The following is a 17,044-nucleotide window of genomic DNA, read 5'->3' as shown; positions in this document are numbered from 1 at the left end:
TAATTTAGTTGCTACTAAATTTTACTGACCACAATAATGTAAAACAGTTTATAGAACTTGATTTTTCTTTACCCTACCAAACACCAATATGGTTTATAAGCAGACTTAATTATTTAAATAATCCATTTCTATTTCCTCACCCATGTAAAATTGAAGTCAATTTTTTTTACCAAACAAAGCTTTGAAAAAATCAATTAGAATGAAAAATAGAGCTCTTAAAATTTGAACACATTGTATAATAGGCTTGTCATGTAAAAGAAGCAAGAACTCAAAAATTTATATTTGACTGATAACCATATTTTCCTTAGCCATCTGAGCAAGAAATAATGATATAGTACTATTAATTGAAATAATAATGTTTGCACTTTATTATATACTAGATAAATGATTACTTACTGACTTCTAATCACTATTGACCCTCTTTGAGTACTTTTAATGGAGGTTGGACATGTAAGATGGAGGGATGGTGAAAAATTTAAAAAGAAACCATATGATCTGTAATACCTGCTATTCTTAAAAAATAATTTATTTTATACAATATTAATTTACAATCATAAATAATTGAAAAAAATATCGATGACTTTTAACAATTTATTTCATAAACTTATCTCACTAGGAGAAGATACAATAAATATTAAAAAAAGCATATATTTAAATTATCAAAACTTCTATACATATAAACTAGTTATTTTTTATTGTTTCCTCTAGATTTAAATTTTCCTTGTTTTTTCAGTTCTTTAATCTTTTTAGCAGCTTTTTCCCTGGCTATCTGCAAAAAATCAAACAATTAATAACAAAACTAACATATAATTTTATCTGTAAGAATTAGGTTTTAATTCATTAAATTTGTATAAAACATTTCTTCCTTTATTTCAACTATTTATACTTTGCTTTATCGACCTTTCAGGGAATTCCCCCATTTTCACTTTTATTTATTTAACAAGAATGCTACTTTATTAGGAAAAAATAATGTACATATAGCATTTCCAAGTATATTGAAACCTTTTCTATTTCGAATGTAACCTTTCCAATAAAACTTTTTCCATTTCATTTGTAACCCAACTGGACTTGAATTAATTTAAAAAATATTATATTTTAATCCTTTAATTATTTAAATGTAATTATAATGATCACTTTTCAAATAATTTTGGCTAATTCATACAAGATTTTTTTTTTCTACTGAGGTTTTTTATGCAGACTCATTTAGATTTATTATTACATTTCAAGAATTCTTAAATATTGGGATCTTTTATTATTTTATTGGACTTTTAGGAGTCCTGATTCTACTTTTTGAATTGGATTTGAGACTGGCCACATGCATTCTGAATTACCACTGTATTCTGTAATGATATTGTTTAAAAGATTTTGAGATTTTGTAGCCAAGGGAGCTGAGGGGTAACCTTAGCAACCTCGAGTATACAATGGTGCAGGTTCGAATGTGGCCTAGAGGTTTTATTTCCTGTAGGATCGAAGAAAACCTAACAAACTATCATAAACATCTCTAACAAACAGTAATTATGTTTTTATTTTTTTTATATAACTCTAAAGTTAAAATTTATACTTAATATAGATATCAATCTATATATATATAAACAAAAAAAAGTTGGATGAATAAGCCAATTGAATTGGAAAAGGTGTAACCTGTAAGCTGTAATTAAGGGGTGTCATAAACTACCCTCCATCAAAGGAAAAATGAAGGGATCACACCCTTGGACCACAGATTACATCGATGTTATAGGAATGTCCATCATCGTAATCTAAACTGAATTAGAAGGTAGCCAGTGATTGGCTCTTACTCTTGTGCCATGCCCCCACAGTATATCATAAGGCCCATCTTGTAGGCTTCACTTTTCCAGACAGATTTCTCCCTTCAAGAGTATAATGGAATAGGTTATATTTGAAATAAAGAAGGTTACATTTGACTTGAAAAAGGTTTCAATTGACTAGGAAACAATATAAATAAACCTTACCTGTGCAGGAGTTTTACTTTTCACTGTCAAATTAGTATTAGTTTGAAATGAATCAGTACTTGTACTAGGGCGCCCAGTTATCTGCTTTTTTGCTTTACTATGACTAGGGAGAGAATCCAATAAAGATGGTGTTTTTAAAAGAGTAACAGCCTTCTCAACTCGTTTGCTCATTTGATTTTCAATGCCTTCAAAATTCCATTCAAAATATCTATGCAATGTCCCCTGACCCTGGAATGTTTTAAATATTTCTAATGTAATAAAATTAAAATTTATAACTAAAATAGATATAAATATTTAATAAATCACAAGCAGCTCAATCCATATTATGGATTCCATTTTCATTAATCCATTGAAATGGTAAGTTGATAAATCAGATCTGTAGAACTAATAGACTGAATTTGGGGAATCTTGGCACACACATTTCTTAATACTTAGAAAACAATTTCTTAGGAAATTTTACTGAATTAAAGGCGTCAGCTTTGTAGAATGACACAGCTGATTTTTATCAACTTTTTTACAAACTTATCTTTTAAGCCTTCATACAATTTCTAAAAAATGTTAGCTAATATTCATAGATGATGGGGATCATCAGCTATTTAGAACTTATCAGAATGTGGATATAATAAGGGTTTTTAATTGTTTACCATTCCCGAAAAAAAAAATAATATTTAAAAATGAAAAATGATGGTTTTAAGAAAAAAATATTTTATTATTATGAGTCTTACACTAAAGGAAATAAAATAACTTACATGAAATTTTGCAGGCCATTATTACATTATAAGCTATATAAGTCAAAGTTATAGGGTACAAACTAATATTGAGTCAACCATACAATAATATGGTGAAAATCATAGGAAAATTAATGGTATAGCCTGGATTTGTGTTTTATATTATTAGTTTGATGATTTATTTTGGTTATCAAACCAGGGATGAATCTAATGACAAATAACTAATAAGAGTATTACAGTCATTTTCAAATATTTTACCTACTTTCAATTTAAATACCTTCTGCAATTGATAATACAATTCAAATCATACAATAAAGGTGCCTAAGATTTTATAACCAAAAAAAATCATTTTACAAATAATCTAAAGTAAAAATTCTTTTTACAACATTAATTTTCTCGGGTTTTGTATTTCACTACACTACTATATTGGTTCATTTAATATTGATTTGTACATTACAACTTTGATTTTTACTGCTTACGACACAGTAATGCAATATAAAATTTTATTATCTCTCAGTTTGTCTTGAGTTTTGAATGAGGGACTTTAATAATATCCATTTTTTATAACATTTTTTTTTGGATAATAAAATATCAAAAACAAACAGAGATTGGAATCAAAAACTACCAACCAAGATATTCACTACAGACAAATTTAAATAAGTGGAGTATTTATACTAGGAAATACATATATTGGCAGAACATTTTTAGTTGTAATAGCTAAATGATACAAAATAAAAATAGTATTAAAATTGTAAAACTTATTTTTACTCAGAATTTGTATCCGATAAATTTGATTTAATATAAATGCAATTTAGTTGCAATTATCTTATGCTTAACTGTCTCACAACTCCTTAAAATTTGAAAGTTAAAAGACTGATGTAAATTGGCCAAAAAATTATTATTAAAAACTCTAAAATTTCCTAAAATGTGTCTTAGGATTATTGTCTACAGATGTTGCTACATGTATTGCATGATTCTTCTATTGAAGACAAATTGTTATTACCTCGGTTCTGTTAAGATTTTCAAAAACAGGCTGAAGCATTTTGTCAGTCCTGGTCTCATTCCAACCAAATTTTTCCCTAGCATAATTTCTTAACTCAGCTAACTTAGGTTTACGCCAAGAGAAAGGTTCAGTACTCTGATCAACAAGCGGTTCCAAATAAGCCTTGACAACTTCTATACTAGGAAAACCTAAAATTAATGCATAATTAAGTTTATTACAATTACTGTAAAAAATATTTTAGATTTATTAGATAAATTTTAAGTAATTTTATCAGAATGACTAGCGAATCAGTTTTATTTATATATTTACTTGTATAATTATTTCTATATTTAATGGAATCAGATAAAGAAATAATTGGTTTACCCAGCATCCAATACTTTTAAAAGAACTCTGATATAAACCAGCACACTACTTTCCAAACTTTTTTGACTATAGCACCGTTTTTAGCCTTAAAAAAATTCGCGGCACTCTTATTCAGCTAAAAAAACAAAACAACAATGTCAATACAATTATCCTTATAATGAGGAGAAGATGGTTGGGGAGTATGGTCAAAATATAACACAAATAAGTTGAAATAACTTATTTAATCGTGCCGTTTTGGCCAGAATTTCTAGCCTTCATTGGGGCAAAGAGCAGAACTAGATTTTTTTTTTTCTTTTTCTATTAACTTCTATTGTTAAACTTAACTTCATATTTTGCTTCTTTATCTATTATTATGGTTACATATTTCATTTATTACATATATTTTCTCTCAATTTTATTTTTTCTTTCCCTAATTTTAATTTGTAAATTATTAAGAAACTAAAATATTCATATTTCTTTGTATTATATAACTTAAATTTTTATTTTATTTCATTAATTATGTTATTTTACAAACTTGTTCAATTACCTATATATACATTTTATTTTCCACTTCTTTCATCACTTTAATTTTATTAATTCTATTCTGTACAATTATTTACTTTATGTCATTCTGTTTATATGTTATTTTTTATTTTCTGTATTCATTGGTTGTTATCTTGTTCTGTTCTTAGCCCTGATGAAGGCTAGAAATTCTGGCTGAAACGTTAGCACGATTAAATAAGTTATTTCAACTTATTTGTGTTATATTTTGACCGAACCCCCAACCATCTTCTCCTCGTATAAGCCATTCACAGTCAACTATCTCTCATGATTATGTATCCTTATAATGGTTGAATATGTATTAAAAGAAGGAAAAACAGAGTAAATGCTGGAATACACTGTATATTTTCTATTTTAATTTTAATATAATTTTCTTTAATCCTGGTTCAGAAAGTACTAGTAAATAATAATAATGGGTATGTTAAATCTAATTCTATAAGAATACTACCCATATCTTCACATGCTACAAATAATAGACTTCTGTTAAAAAAAATTAAAAACCTACTTATTTTCAGCAGTAATTAAATAAGAACCTAAACAAAAAAAATGATATTCCAATTTGTACCAACTGTCACAGACATGAACATATAAAAAATTACTATGATTTAGAGCCAAAATGCGTTGACTCAAAGAAAATCACAAATTTTTCAAAATATCCATTGAAATTTAAAGACCATTTTGTCTAAATGAATAAATATCGAATATAGAATAAATAACACACATTCCACCATCAGAAAAATCTATTCTGTTGATCCACAAGGTTCAGTTCTTTTCCCCATTCCCATTAACTTTTATCCTAAGGACATCATCCATTCTACACATACCTCCATAGCTATGTTCGCTGATAACATGGCAGTTTTTCCCAACATAATGACACAATAATAACCACAAATACTCTTATAGAATTAGATTTAACATTCCCATTATATTCAGGCTAACCTTAATGATCTAGAGAAATACTTTACTAAATGGATGATCAGTCTGAACATTCAAAAATGTACTTCCAAAAATTAGACACTTAGTTGTCAACAATTAGACACCTATCAGACTCACCCGAGTTGATCCTCAACAGTAACGAATTGCAATGAAATCCAGCAAACAAAGCCGTAAGAAACCTGGAAGTTCATTTCATTTTACGTGGGATCATTATATCGATATTAAACTAACCCTGACCTGTGCAAGGTTAGCAATGCTCTTTCCTCTCATCAATAGAAAAACCAGACACAACCATTCTTGTTTAAAAACAATATTAAGGTTATTACTAATGTTTCTATTAACGTTTTACAAATTTCCATTCCCAGTTACCAGCAGTTAAATGTGTAATACCTTACAAGGAAATCCAACTTCATCTCAGGCTAAAACTCAGACTTATTCAAGACATTATGTTGTAAACTCTATATTAATTTATTTATATTATAATTAAATAATACTATAATTACATAGTTGATTTTTTCAGACTTACAAGTTTTCACAGCTTAAGCAACAATGTACTATTTATTCAACTAATGTGTATATAATTAGAAACTATAAGAAGTAATATTTGTCAACAATTTCAATATTTTAAACAAGTAATACTTAGATGAAAGAAGAAAAAAAAATTATGAAATTGAATATAATCTAATGTTATTGCCATTTTAATGTTTTGGAGGTAGTTTAAAATTATTTATTCCATTACCATTTAAGAACATTTACAGATAATATAGATTTCTGCTTATCGGATTATTCGTGATAACAAAGAATGTTAATATTGGAAAAATTATCTAGGATACTATCAATATGACAAGTAATTCAAATTATAAGTCTTAATACTTTGAAAGTTATGGTTAAAATCTTAGTATCCGATAAAGTTGCTAATATGCTTAATTACGTCATATAGCCTCGCTTAAGGTCAAATAAATTTATAACAATGGTCATTAATAATGTCATGGGAAATTTTCAAAAAATACATAAGCTAAATCAAGGACAACGAATCGTACAGAATAGAATCAGCTATTATGTAATCACTTTATTATTTAAATTTTCATATAAAGAATTGTTCATGGTTTTTCGAGAATGAATATTTATCAATAATATAATAACATTTGCAAATAATAACTCAAGTATAAAAATCATACTCCGGCTAAGAAATTTCAATACATGCTGACATTTTTTTTATTAGGTAAAAGTAAATCTAATATAAAACCAATATTATTTCTTCACTAAATCAAAAACTCTGTTTACTTATATAAAAAAACAAATTTATTCAAGTGAATATTTGACTTATCATACATTAGGTAAACATATTTAATATACATTATATATTTGACTTATAATGAATCAAGTGAACTTAAAAAGAATAATTTGAATGATGCAGTCCAGGGACAAAGAAAAACTTAATAAATTTGAATTCCACAAATTCCTCTATTAAATACCCTTGTCAAAAATTTGGTTTTTACTTTTAATTAAAAGGATTATTATTCATATATGAATCTCATATAGGATTATTATTCATGTTAGGAGTTAAAAATGTTATGTTAGCCAAAATAGTTCTTATTATTGAGTAAACTTCTAACCAGAGTCAACATGAATCATTATAATTAAATAATTAATACCTTGGGAGATAGATATCTTTTTTAGTTTGGATGATATATTAGGCTTCAGTTTAGACTTCTTGTAATCATCAGAAAAGTGGGATAATCTTTGCAAAATTGTGGATTCTTTTTCATTTTGGGGGAAATGAGCTATAATTTCTAAAGCAGTCACTGCTCCAACGCCAGTTAATCCAGGGGTATAGTCACTACCGCTGAGGAGGGCAAGCATAATCATATCATCACGCCCCATATCTGTAAAATCAATTAAATTATTTGATTATTATTGACTTAAGTAAAGAAAAATAGATAAATTATATGATATTAAACTTTAGCCACTTGCATACTAATATATTTTTAAAAATGTAGTAAAGATAGATTGTTCTCATGTATATCACTAACATACAATACAAATTAAATTATAGCAGTCTTACGCAGGCATCTTGATATATCAGTCGATTTAAATTGCAAGACAAATTTTTTCTGGTCAAAAAAGTTCTTATAAACAGTTCTGCCACCAAACAACCAAATATCTGAATCATCTGTTATTGTTCCTTGTGTTTGGTGGGTAAGGTCAAGATAAGCACACTGTGCTTCAGCTTCCAGAGGGGCTATAATATATGGTATTCCAAATAACTGTAGTAGTTGCTGAAATGAAAATTTCAAAATATTGGTAGATGTAATTAATACACAAAGCAAACAAATAAATAAATATATATATATATATTTTTTTTTTAATTTTACTTGGGCATCCTGTATAATTTGCTCAGTAATAGTTGATGCGATACGATCTTCCTTAAAAGCTTCATTCCTAAGACTGTCTGATTCACGTTCCAGATCTTTCTAAAGAAATAATTTAATCACACATAGATAATATAATAGTATAATGTAATATAGTAATATTACAGTATAATATATAATAACTAATAGATAACATATTTGTTCTGGACTCACTTTCATTGTGATTATTTCATCGACAGATAACTGAGGAACTGCTTTTACAAGATGCTGCTCCTGTAGTGTGCCAGATCCAGTGGTATTTATTTCATTAGGCACTGATTCAGTTTTACTGTAACTTTTTACTGTTTCTTTTGCAGCGAATTTGCTATCAGCTAAAACACTTCCTTTAGTGTCCTCATAACTGCCTTTAATAATTTTATTCAGGGTGGTAGAATTATCCTTGTCTATTTCTATTTTGTTATCCTGTAACTGGTCATTACCAGGATTTGTAAATATGTCAGAAAACATATCATCTTTGAGTTCTTCCGTAGAATCAATTATTATTTGAGTAGGAATTGAAGGACTAATTGCACTGGGCTCATCATTAATACTCAAATTAAGATCTTCACTAACTTCAATGAAATCTTCAGAATCACTAGATGATTCTATATCAGAAATTACTCCAACTTTAGGAAATGAGTCACCAAGTACATTTTGGGTAATTGAAGATTCTGATGAAACTGATGCATCTTTTAAAGTACTTTCACTTTTTATTTCTTTGGAACTAAAAACAGTTTTATTAGAATAATCAAGTTTACTAGGCAATATTGAACTATTTATATCAGATGTATTAGATGAATTAAGCAACTGTTTGTTTCCATTTTTTAAGTTAGTTTCATTTTTACAATCCAATGTTTTGTTTGATTCTGTACTTGAAATGGAGCCTAAATGAGCAGGAAACTTTTCTCTTTTTATTTTTAAATCAGTTTCATTTTTACCATCAACTCTTTTGTTTAATTCTGAACTTGAAATAGATGCTAGTTGAAGAGAGCTAGATAGAGGAGATGGAAGCTGACAATGGGAACTGTCTTGTGGGAGAATCCCATGCTCCAATTCTATTTCACTGTTTCTCAATTCATTTTCCGTGGCCTGGTCATTAACTTCTAATTCTTTGTCCACTTCAGTTTTCCCATCATTCTTTTTATGAGAGCTGTCAGCTGAAACTTTGAATTGCAGGTCTTCACTTTTTAAGCCCAGGGAGGTCGAGCTATTTTTCACTATTTCATATATTTCATTTTGCGTTAAACTATCATCATCTGTTGAATCTATTTCATCTAAATCAACTTCATTTGTACTGGATAACTCCTTACAACTTTCTCTTGCAGATTCAGTACTAGATTTGTTATTTTTATTGATAACTTTATTCAAATTATCTGAAACAAAAAACATAAATAAATAAACCAAATACATACACAAAGAGACATATAAAAATGGCTTTATAACAAGTAATTTATTTCATTCATATAACAAAGAAAAATTTAATTCATACAATCAACAACCACTACCAACAAAATGATAGCACAATCTATGGGTTGTAAACAACCATGTAATTTCTGAACTATATTTAGTCAGATATATAGTTAGAGTGATAAAAATATAGAAGAGAGAGAATTTGACATAGGTATATTAGATCCAAGCATTATAGCTCTTTAAATTAGAAAGACTATATAATAACAGTAATTACAATGACAAAATCAAATATATAATTAATTATTTTTAAATCACAGTTTTGACATTAAAATAGGAAGTAGAAACAATACCCAACAAAATTATTACACAAAAACCAATGTTAACAGTGACTATATACAGACTTTAACAACAGCCATTTAATCAATATTGCCTGCCATCTTGTGTTTGGGAAAAAGTAAATAAAATATTAACTAACCTTCTTTATTTCAATGTAGAGGAAATACAAATCCATCCGGGGTTATATTTAACTCTGATGAATAACAACACAAGTTTAAGGAATCACAATTCTGATCCTATATATCGAATTAGGAGTGGGAGTCCTACCCAATTCCACGATATTGATCTGAAATAAAAACATTTTGGACAGCATAATGTAATGCTTTAGCATGAAAAATAAACAGAAACATTATGTTCTAACTATGATAACTTAGCAATCACAAAAAAAATGGTACTTAAAAAAATCATGATTAACTGTGTGACAGTTATGAAAAACACAGTACTGTAATATTTATTATCAGTTTTATGTTTGGTTACCTCTGTTGCGAAATTGTGTTTTTTATTTTTAATTGAGAAAAAATCTATTCCCTTCTTTGTAATGACAGAAAACATATGTGAATTTAGGCTCCAACCTCTACTAGAAAGGATCTCAAAAATCCTTTTCCTCAGACAGGAAGAATGATTGTCTATCTCTTGAGAGAGCTTGAATAAAAAGTTATGATCTAATTAAAACATCAATAATTATGTGTATAAAACAAAAATAATATTGTGGGGTTATAACCTATACCATTATTTTACTGCTTTAATTTTATCACAGCGGAGGATTTCAAAGAAATAATCACCAACGGATCATTTTCAGAAGAGGTCGGGACTTAAATTTGCAAAAATACAAATAAATAACCAAACATAGAATTGATAAGAATGTTACAGTGCAGTGTTTATATTAACTGCTACTAACACCACTCATTGTTGACTATTTCTCAAAAATATTAAAAAAACTAATAAATCCTAATAACAAATTTTCCTAATTAATTAGTTGTTTTGATTTTAGACAAACAACAGAACAGTTAATATAAAACTCATAAGGTTTTTGATATTCAAATAAATAATACTATTATGGAATAATTAAATTAATTTTACTCATAATGACATAAATTCAATATATAGATTTCAGGGCTGAACAGTCAAATACTTCATCAGAGACCATTTAATTTAGGTACAGTGTAATAATTTTGTTGAGTTTGATTACAATTCTAGAATATTTTGTTCTAGAATATTTTGAATAATGTACAGTAATACTTTTGCTATCTATTATTCATTAAAATTACTTAAAACAAAAAATGCTAATTAAATAAGGAAACAATACAGTAAACAAAAGTTAATGGATTCAGTAAAATTATGTTTAAACAGAAAAACTTAATTGGCAGAAAGTTATCTGTATTTGTTTTGTGTAATATGAAAAATAAAATAATTTTGATATTTAGAGCTAATTGTGTACATTGACAACTTGAATTTAACAATATGGACATGAAACTGAAAAAAAAAAGTTTAACATTATGAACAACTGAGTTGCAAGTTTAATAAATTAATTGTAATTAGTTGATGCCTTTATTTTTGACAGTGGATTAATATGAGAAGAAAATGGTCAGAAGGAGGAAAGGCGTGGTTATTAGAGAACAAAACTAATAAGTAGCTTATTTTGTTGTGCCAGTGTCAGGCCTTCAGTGTTATGTACAGGCAACATAACAACCATCTTGTTATAACTAGTACATATAATTAATTTTTTTAATAAACAAGTCCTTAAGCAATTAAAATGTAACAGACTATAAAACAGAAATAAGAATACAATAATAAATTGTATCAATTCTCACACACACAAGAATGGCTCTAAAATAAAGAATTGAATATATAAAATACTTAATCTAATATATAAAAACCATTATGAACTGATGAAGAAATAGGAAACAAAGAACCAGTATGACAGTTACAGTGATAAAAATAAGTCATTTATAATGAGAAAAATAAATTTGCATACAAATAGTTTTATTACTTGGAAAATGTTTAAAAAAAAAAAACTTGCCAGCATATAGAATTTTTGTTGTATTATCAGCAGCTATCCTTTGAGCAAGCTCTACACCTTGCTCTGAAAGAATAGATTGAAGATCGGCTATTGTAAATCCTCTGCACCCCATCTCTCCTTCAGCCTGCTCAATACCTACTTGGACAGCTCTCCTTTTCAGAAGGCGGCTCATTTGAAAATTGGAAAACTCACTGCCTTCCTTAAAATATATTTTTTTAACTAATAATATATATATAGATGAATAGATATAACATTAAAGACCAATCACAAATTATTGAACTTAATACCTCAGGCATGAGATGGAGCTTTGCCCAAGAATTTTCCTTCCTTGTCTCTTTTAACTCTGTCAAAATATCATGTCTCATGTCAGGAGGGAGAGACAAAAATTCTTCACTATTGATGTCAATTGAATGTAAATCTTTATACCTAAATACTTCTCGGTCTGAATCAAGGTCACTTTCCTCAGATCTAAAAGAAGAAAATAACTATAACCATAACAAGGGTAATAAAAAACAAAAGTCATGGATCTTTAATAACTGAAGGCAGTTTAAAACAAAAAAGTACTCCTCATTTCTATAAACTAGTTAGTTATTAAAAGTGCTGAATAAAGTGTCCATACATTATAAGAACCAAGTAAATCCCGTAAGAAGCAAGTGCTAAATAGTAGTTAAACTAATTCTTGACCTAATATTCTTGGAATATAACATGATCTACTCCATTCTTTAAAAATCTAATTGAACTTGGAACCTTTTTTGAGAAAATGTATAAATTTTTACTTAGGTTTTAAATTTTTACTTAGGTGGACACTTCCTTCTTTAAAATGAACTTCACAGAAATTGATTACTTCAAAACCAGTTTTAAACTTAAACTGGATGAAATAAACTTGTAACTTATATAAAATATGCAATAGTCTTCATTTATCTAAATATTTAATTAAAATTACTCCTTTGATGCAGGAAGTGGAGGAAGGTTAAACAATGAGTCTTCTTTAGGATGAAACATCTTTGGGAGCACAAATGATTCCCCCAAAGCATTGCCCAAAGCTTCTTGCTTTGCTAAGTTTTCTAATAAAGTCATTCTTAATTTTTCCCCCAACTCTTCAGCCTTGCTACGGCTATGTTGCCTGGCAGCCTGAAATAATATAATTACATAAGTGAAAAATAATTCCAAAAAAATAAATATGAGGAAACATCATAAAAATAATTAAATAAAAAATAATTTAATAGGAAGAGAATGTTTTGCTAATTCAATATTCAGCACACATTAAAAAACAAAAGTTAATATAGTTAGTACTTAATTTTACAATGATACATGTAGATATAGAAAATAAAATTATTTAAAAAAAAAGTTAATAGTATATTAATTGTATTAATGAAATTAATAAATGTAGATATACAAAACAGAATTATTAAAAAAAAAAAAGTCATATAGATAGTATTTAATTTTACATTGATACATGTAGATATAAAATTCTTAAAAATAACAAAAAAATTATTCATTAATGTCAACATTTATAATAGTTAACTAAAATTCAGAAGAAAAGGTAAATATATATCAATGATACAACATTTTTTAATCAAGAATATATAAAACTGGTTTTGTTTTTTCACCAGTAAAGGAATGGGAAACATAGCGTAACAGGCAAAGGTTCACTCCTAATCTTCCTCTTCACGGTGATTTCATGCATATCTGCAAGCTGAGGACAAAAAAGTGTTTCAAATCCATAGTTGAATAGTTTACCAAGTCATGAGTTGATGATATGGAATAAGACCAGTATCGCACAGGTCAGTGATTTGGGAAGATTTAGCTAGCTAAACTCTCACAGGGAGTAAGTTAATCAAGCGTTAAGCAACAAAATACCCTTTTCTATCAGATTCCCACAAATAAAAAAAAGTATTTCAGACACAAATAAGAATGAACACTATGAATACTTCCATACTGCTAAAATGAAAAAAAATAAATTGAAAATTTTTTAATTTTGTATACCACAACATAAAATAAATAATCTATGCAAATTCAATAAATAAAAAATAAAAATAAAACTTGCAGAGAACTGATTTTAAAAACAATGAGGTTAAAAAGAGAGATTCTACTTCCGTTCCCACAGCTGTGAATCTTGATATGAAAAACATCAGCACACAATACTCAAGTTCTCAGGAATTTCATAATCAAAGTAATCATTATATTTTTCTACATCGATGATATTAATCTACGAACAATTCTAAAAAACTATAATGATTTAAAAAAACTCTGTAGGAGAAAGAATAAACAATATAACAATTAAATAGTTATATAAACATACACCAGATAAGTATCTATCCCTCGGTATAAGATTAACCAACATCAATTTTAAATAATAAAATCTATTTAAAAAAAGAGAAAAATATTTACACATATTCCAGACCAAAGTCCAGTAAGGAGTCTTTTTGCATTTGCTTTTGTAAAATAAAAATCGTTTCTGTATTTTTTTACACTCCTAAGTTTTCAAGACATTAGTTGTTTCATACCAAGCCACAGAAACACACATACTATATATTTGCATGCACAAATTATTTAAAATTTACACCTCTTCTGTAGAGGAAAAATATAGCTTACTATAGATTATAGCTTAGACTATAAATATATAGCTTACTATAGAGGAAAAAAAAAATATATATATACATACACACACAGATGTAAACACACAAAGAGAATCTACAACTTAAAAAATACTAACTATAGTTTTTCTTTTGAGTGCAGGCACACCACCATCAAATACAAATATAGGTTTGATACGGTAGAACAAAAGTTTACATATTCGATGAAAAAGACCAAGAAGATAAGCATTGGCAACCGATTGTCCAGCCTTCTCTTGAAAGCCTTTAACCAGCTGATAAAGCCAAATTGAAACATCTATAGTATAATTAAGGAAAATTAAGTAATTCTAGTATTGCTACAATCATTAGAGTTTAAAGACATTAAGATAAGTACACCAACTAGCAGGGATAGTAAATTGTTTAGAACCCAAGAAAAAAATACCAAGAGGCAAAACTGATTATCATATAATAAACTATATTAACCTCAGTAGATGTTAATTTATTATACAGAGACAAATGTTTTATTTTATATTGTGATACTGAAAGAACCTAAAGACAATATTCATAAAATAATTGTTATTCAATTTAATTAACACAGAGACAAAAATTCAGAGTAATTGAATTTGAGAACTTATCATTAATTGGATTATTTTAGGAAATCGTGTTAAAATTTTTTAATGTTAGGCTGAGTATTATCATTATAAAAAACAGTACCTATTAATAAGAAAGTATGTAATAATATAAATAATAAATAATCTATATAATTATATTATTAGATTCAGTTTTGAAATACTAGCCAAAATGAATAAAACATTCTTCAGAATGATAAAAAAAAATATTGAGGCAAAACAGAAAATTCTTATAAAATGAAGTAAATCATCCCAAGTAGATGTTAATTTTTTCTTAAGTTTAAATTTAATTTATTTCTTTGACATTCCCCATCTATGCAAGGTCATTGACGGCCAATTTTATTTCTAATGCTTGTGATCAGGTTTATTTTAGTATGTTTCCTAAAGAAAATATTTACTTTAAAGTTTTACAACGCTGAAATTGGTATTAAAACAATAATTAAGGATGGATTATTTAACAATTCAACATTAATTATTGGAGTTTCTCATCTTGGCTATTTTCCCACACATTCTAATGTTAATACATTCAAGCAGTTTTTAATTAATAAGTAATTACTCAGGAAGAAGAGGTTGGAAATGGATACTAATTGTTATGAATAAGTCGTACTTAAAGAAGCAACAATGGCATGTGAAGGAAATTACCCACCTAGAGCTGTGGGAAAATGTCTGGCACTTCCTTGAATGAAATATTCTTGTTCAAGAGATTTTCCCAGGCTCTGAGGCAGACAAAAATACAATTTCAGGATATAATGGCATGTAATTATCAGACAAATTCTCTGAAGGTTGGTTTGTTAAGGAACAATAACAAGAAATATTTTCACATGTTCTATCAAGCAATAATGAAACTAAAAAAAATTATAAATTTCATAAATCTAGATTGATAATATATTTGATGATGAAAGATTTAAATATATTTTCTTTAAACTGGTCACAAAAAAAAATTTTAAACTTAAGCTTTTTATACGATTCCAAATATATATCATGAATTGAGATTGTATGTGATATGTGTACTATAATGTGAGATGTATTGAGATACATGCAATAAAATGAAAATACTCAGTAAGGACATTTTCTCAGTGGATGATGGACTAAGTTAGAAAAATCAAGATTTTTTTTCTGAATTTATGCAAGGAGATTAATTAATGAATCAAACTTTGATGACTGACAGGTCGTCATGCTAGGGTAATAAATACAAACAACTCTTTCATTTGATTGTTCAATAAAAATGCACACAATTCTGTTCAAAATAGAAGAAAAAATTAAACATTTCCTACAACAAAACAAAGAACAGCCTTTATTCATAAAAAATTAACTAGTATATGGTAGAAACTGTTTACTAGGTTAGAAATGACTAAATTTACTCTGGATGAAATCAGTCCTCACAAGATCAGCAGTAATATACCTAATTAAATTTTGTCAACATAGAAAGATAGTAAAAATATGAGACATTTACTGTTAACAGCTAAAATTAAAATGTTCTGGTTTAGGTTAAATGATTAAAAACACTAATCAAATCTGTCATGAGAAGTTTATTTGATAATATTAGGCCAAACAAAGGATACCAACTGCAAGTACTCGGTTTTCTAAAGTTTCAAGAGGTACAGGTTTTCCTGAAGATTCTATAAGCTTCCACAACCCATGAACACCCATAGTAAACTATTGTTTGAAAGCCTGGGTCAATCCTATAATTTTTAAGGGAACACTATAATCTTAGGTGAGTATAATTACCGGTTAATTGATTAATGAAGAAAAACGCCAATGAGAAACAGATGATCATGAGATTAATTTCGAGAAAACTTATGGGGAAATTAAGATTCATAAAGAGCCTTCATCGCTCTTAAGTTTGTATTGGAAGGACCTAGCACCTGTGGGCAAAGCATAAACCCGCCTTGGAGTAATAAGGGAACGGATGCTCTTTCTATTTCTCACAGTGCGTAAGGACCCGTGGGAAAATCACATTCGCCTTGATTCTCCTATCCCCTTTCTTCTACAGTTTCATGATTGGCAACACTAGCGTCCTATTGGTGAAAAGGTGGCCGAGTGGGAGTAGTTTACTCTAAAAATCCAACCATTTGATTGGCCGAACCTCCCTTCTTCTCCGGCTTGTTGTGGTTTAGGCGGA

General features: G+C 27.9%; 1 protein-coding gene across 4 annotated transcripts; it reads right to left on the bottom strand.

Annotated features, from left to right (window-relative positions):
- Window positions 1-491: 491 nt before the first annotated feature.
- Window positions 492-16,921, bottom strand: mus201 (rad2 superfamily protein mus201). Of its 4 annotated transcripts, none has more exons than XM_067047879.1 (12): window positions 16,485-16,921; window positions 14,434-14,609; window positions 12,661-12,848; window positions 12,005-12,185; window positions 11,718-11,916; window positions 8,126-9,324; window positions 7,916-8,014; window positions 7,606-7,819; window positions 7,196-7,426; window positions 3,702-3,889; window positions 1,971-2,198; window positions 492-769 (listed from the first exon to the last, which is right to left on the bottom strand). In XM_067047879.1, exons 1-12 carry the CDS (start codon window positions 16,570-16,572, stop codon window positions 686-688), a joined length of 3,075 nt encoding a protein of 1,024 aa, XP_066903980.1. In that variant the 5' UTR covers window positions 16,573-16,921; the 3' UTR covers window positions 492-685. The 4 variants fall into 4 exon arrangements, with proteins under 4 accessions (XP_066903980.1, XP_066903979.1, XP_066903981.1 ...); XM_067047878.1 differs by having other exon boundaries at window positions 16,651-16,921; XM_067047880.1 differs by lacking the exon at window positions 14,434-14,609 and adding an exon at window positions 15,569-15,698 and having other exon boundaries at window positions 16,485-16,919.
- Window positions 16,922-17,044: the final 123 nt, after the last annotated feature.

Source organism: Halyomorpha halys, unplaced genomic scaffold (assembly GCF_000696795.3).
Source record: "Halyomorpha halys isolate HHAL.00 unplaced genomic scaffold, Hhal_1.1 Scaffold33.1, whole genome shotgun sequence".
In the NCBI taxonomy this organism is placed as follows: Eukaryota; Metazoa; Arthropoda; class Insecta; order Hemiptera; family Pentatomidae; genus Halyomorpha; species Halyomorpha halys.
Note: the sequence above shows the minus strand (reverse complement) of the source record. Positions and strands in the feature narration are given on the sequence as shown.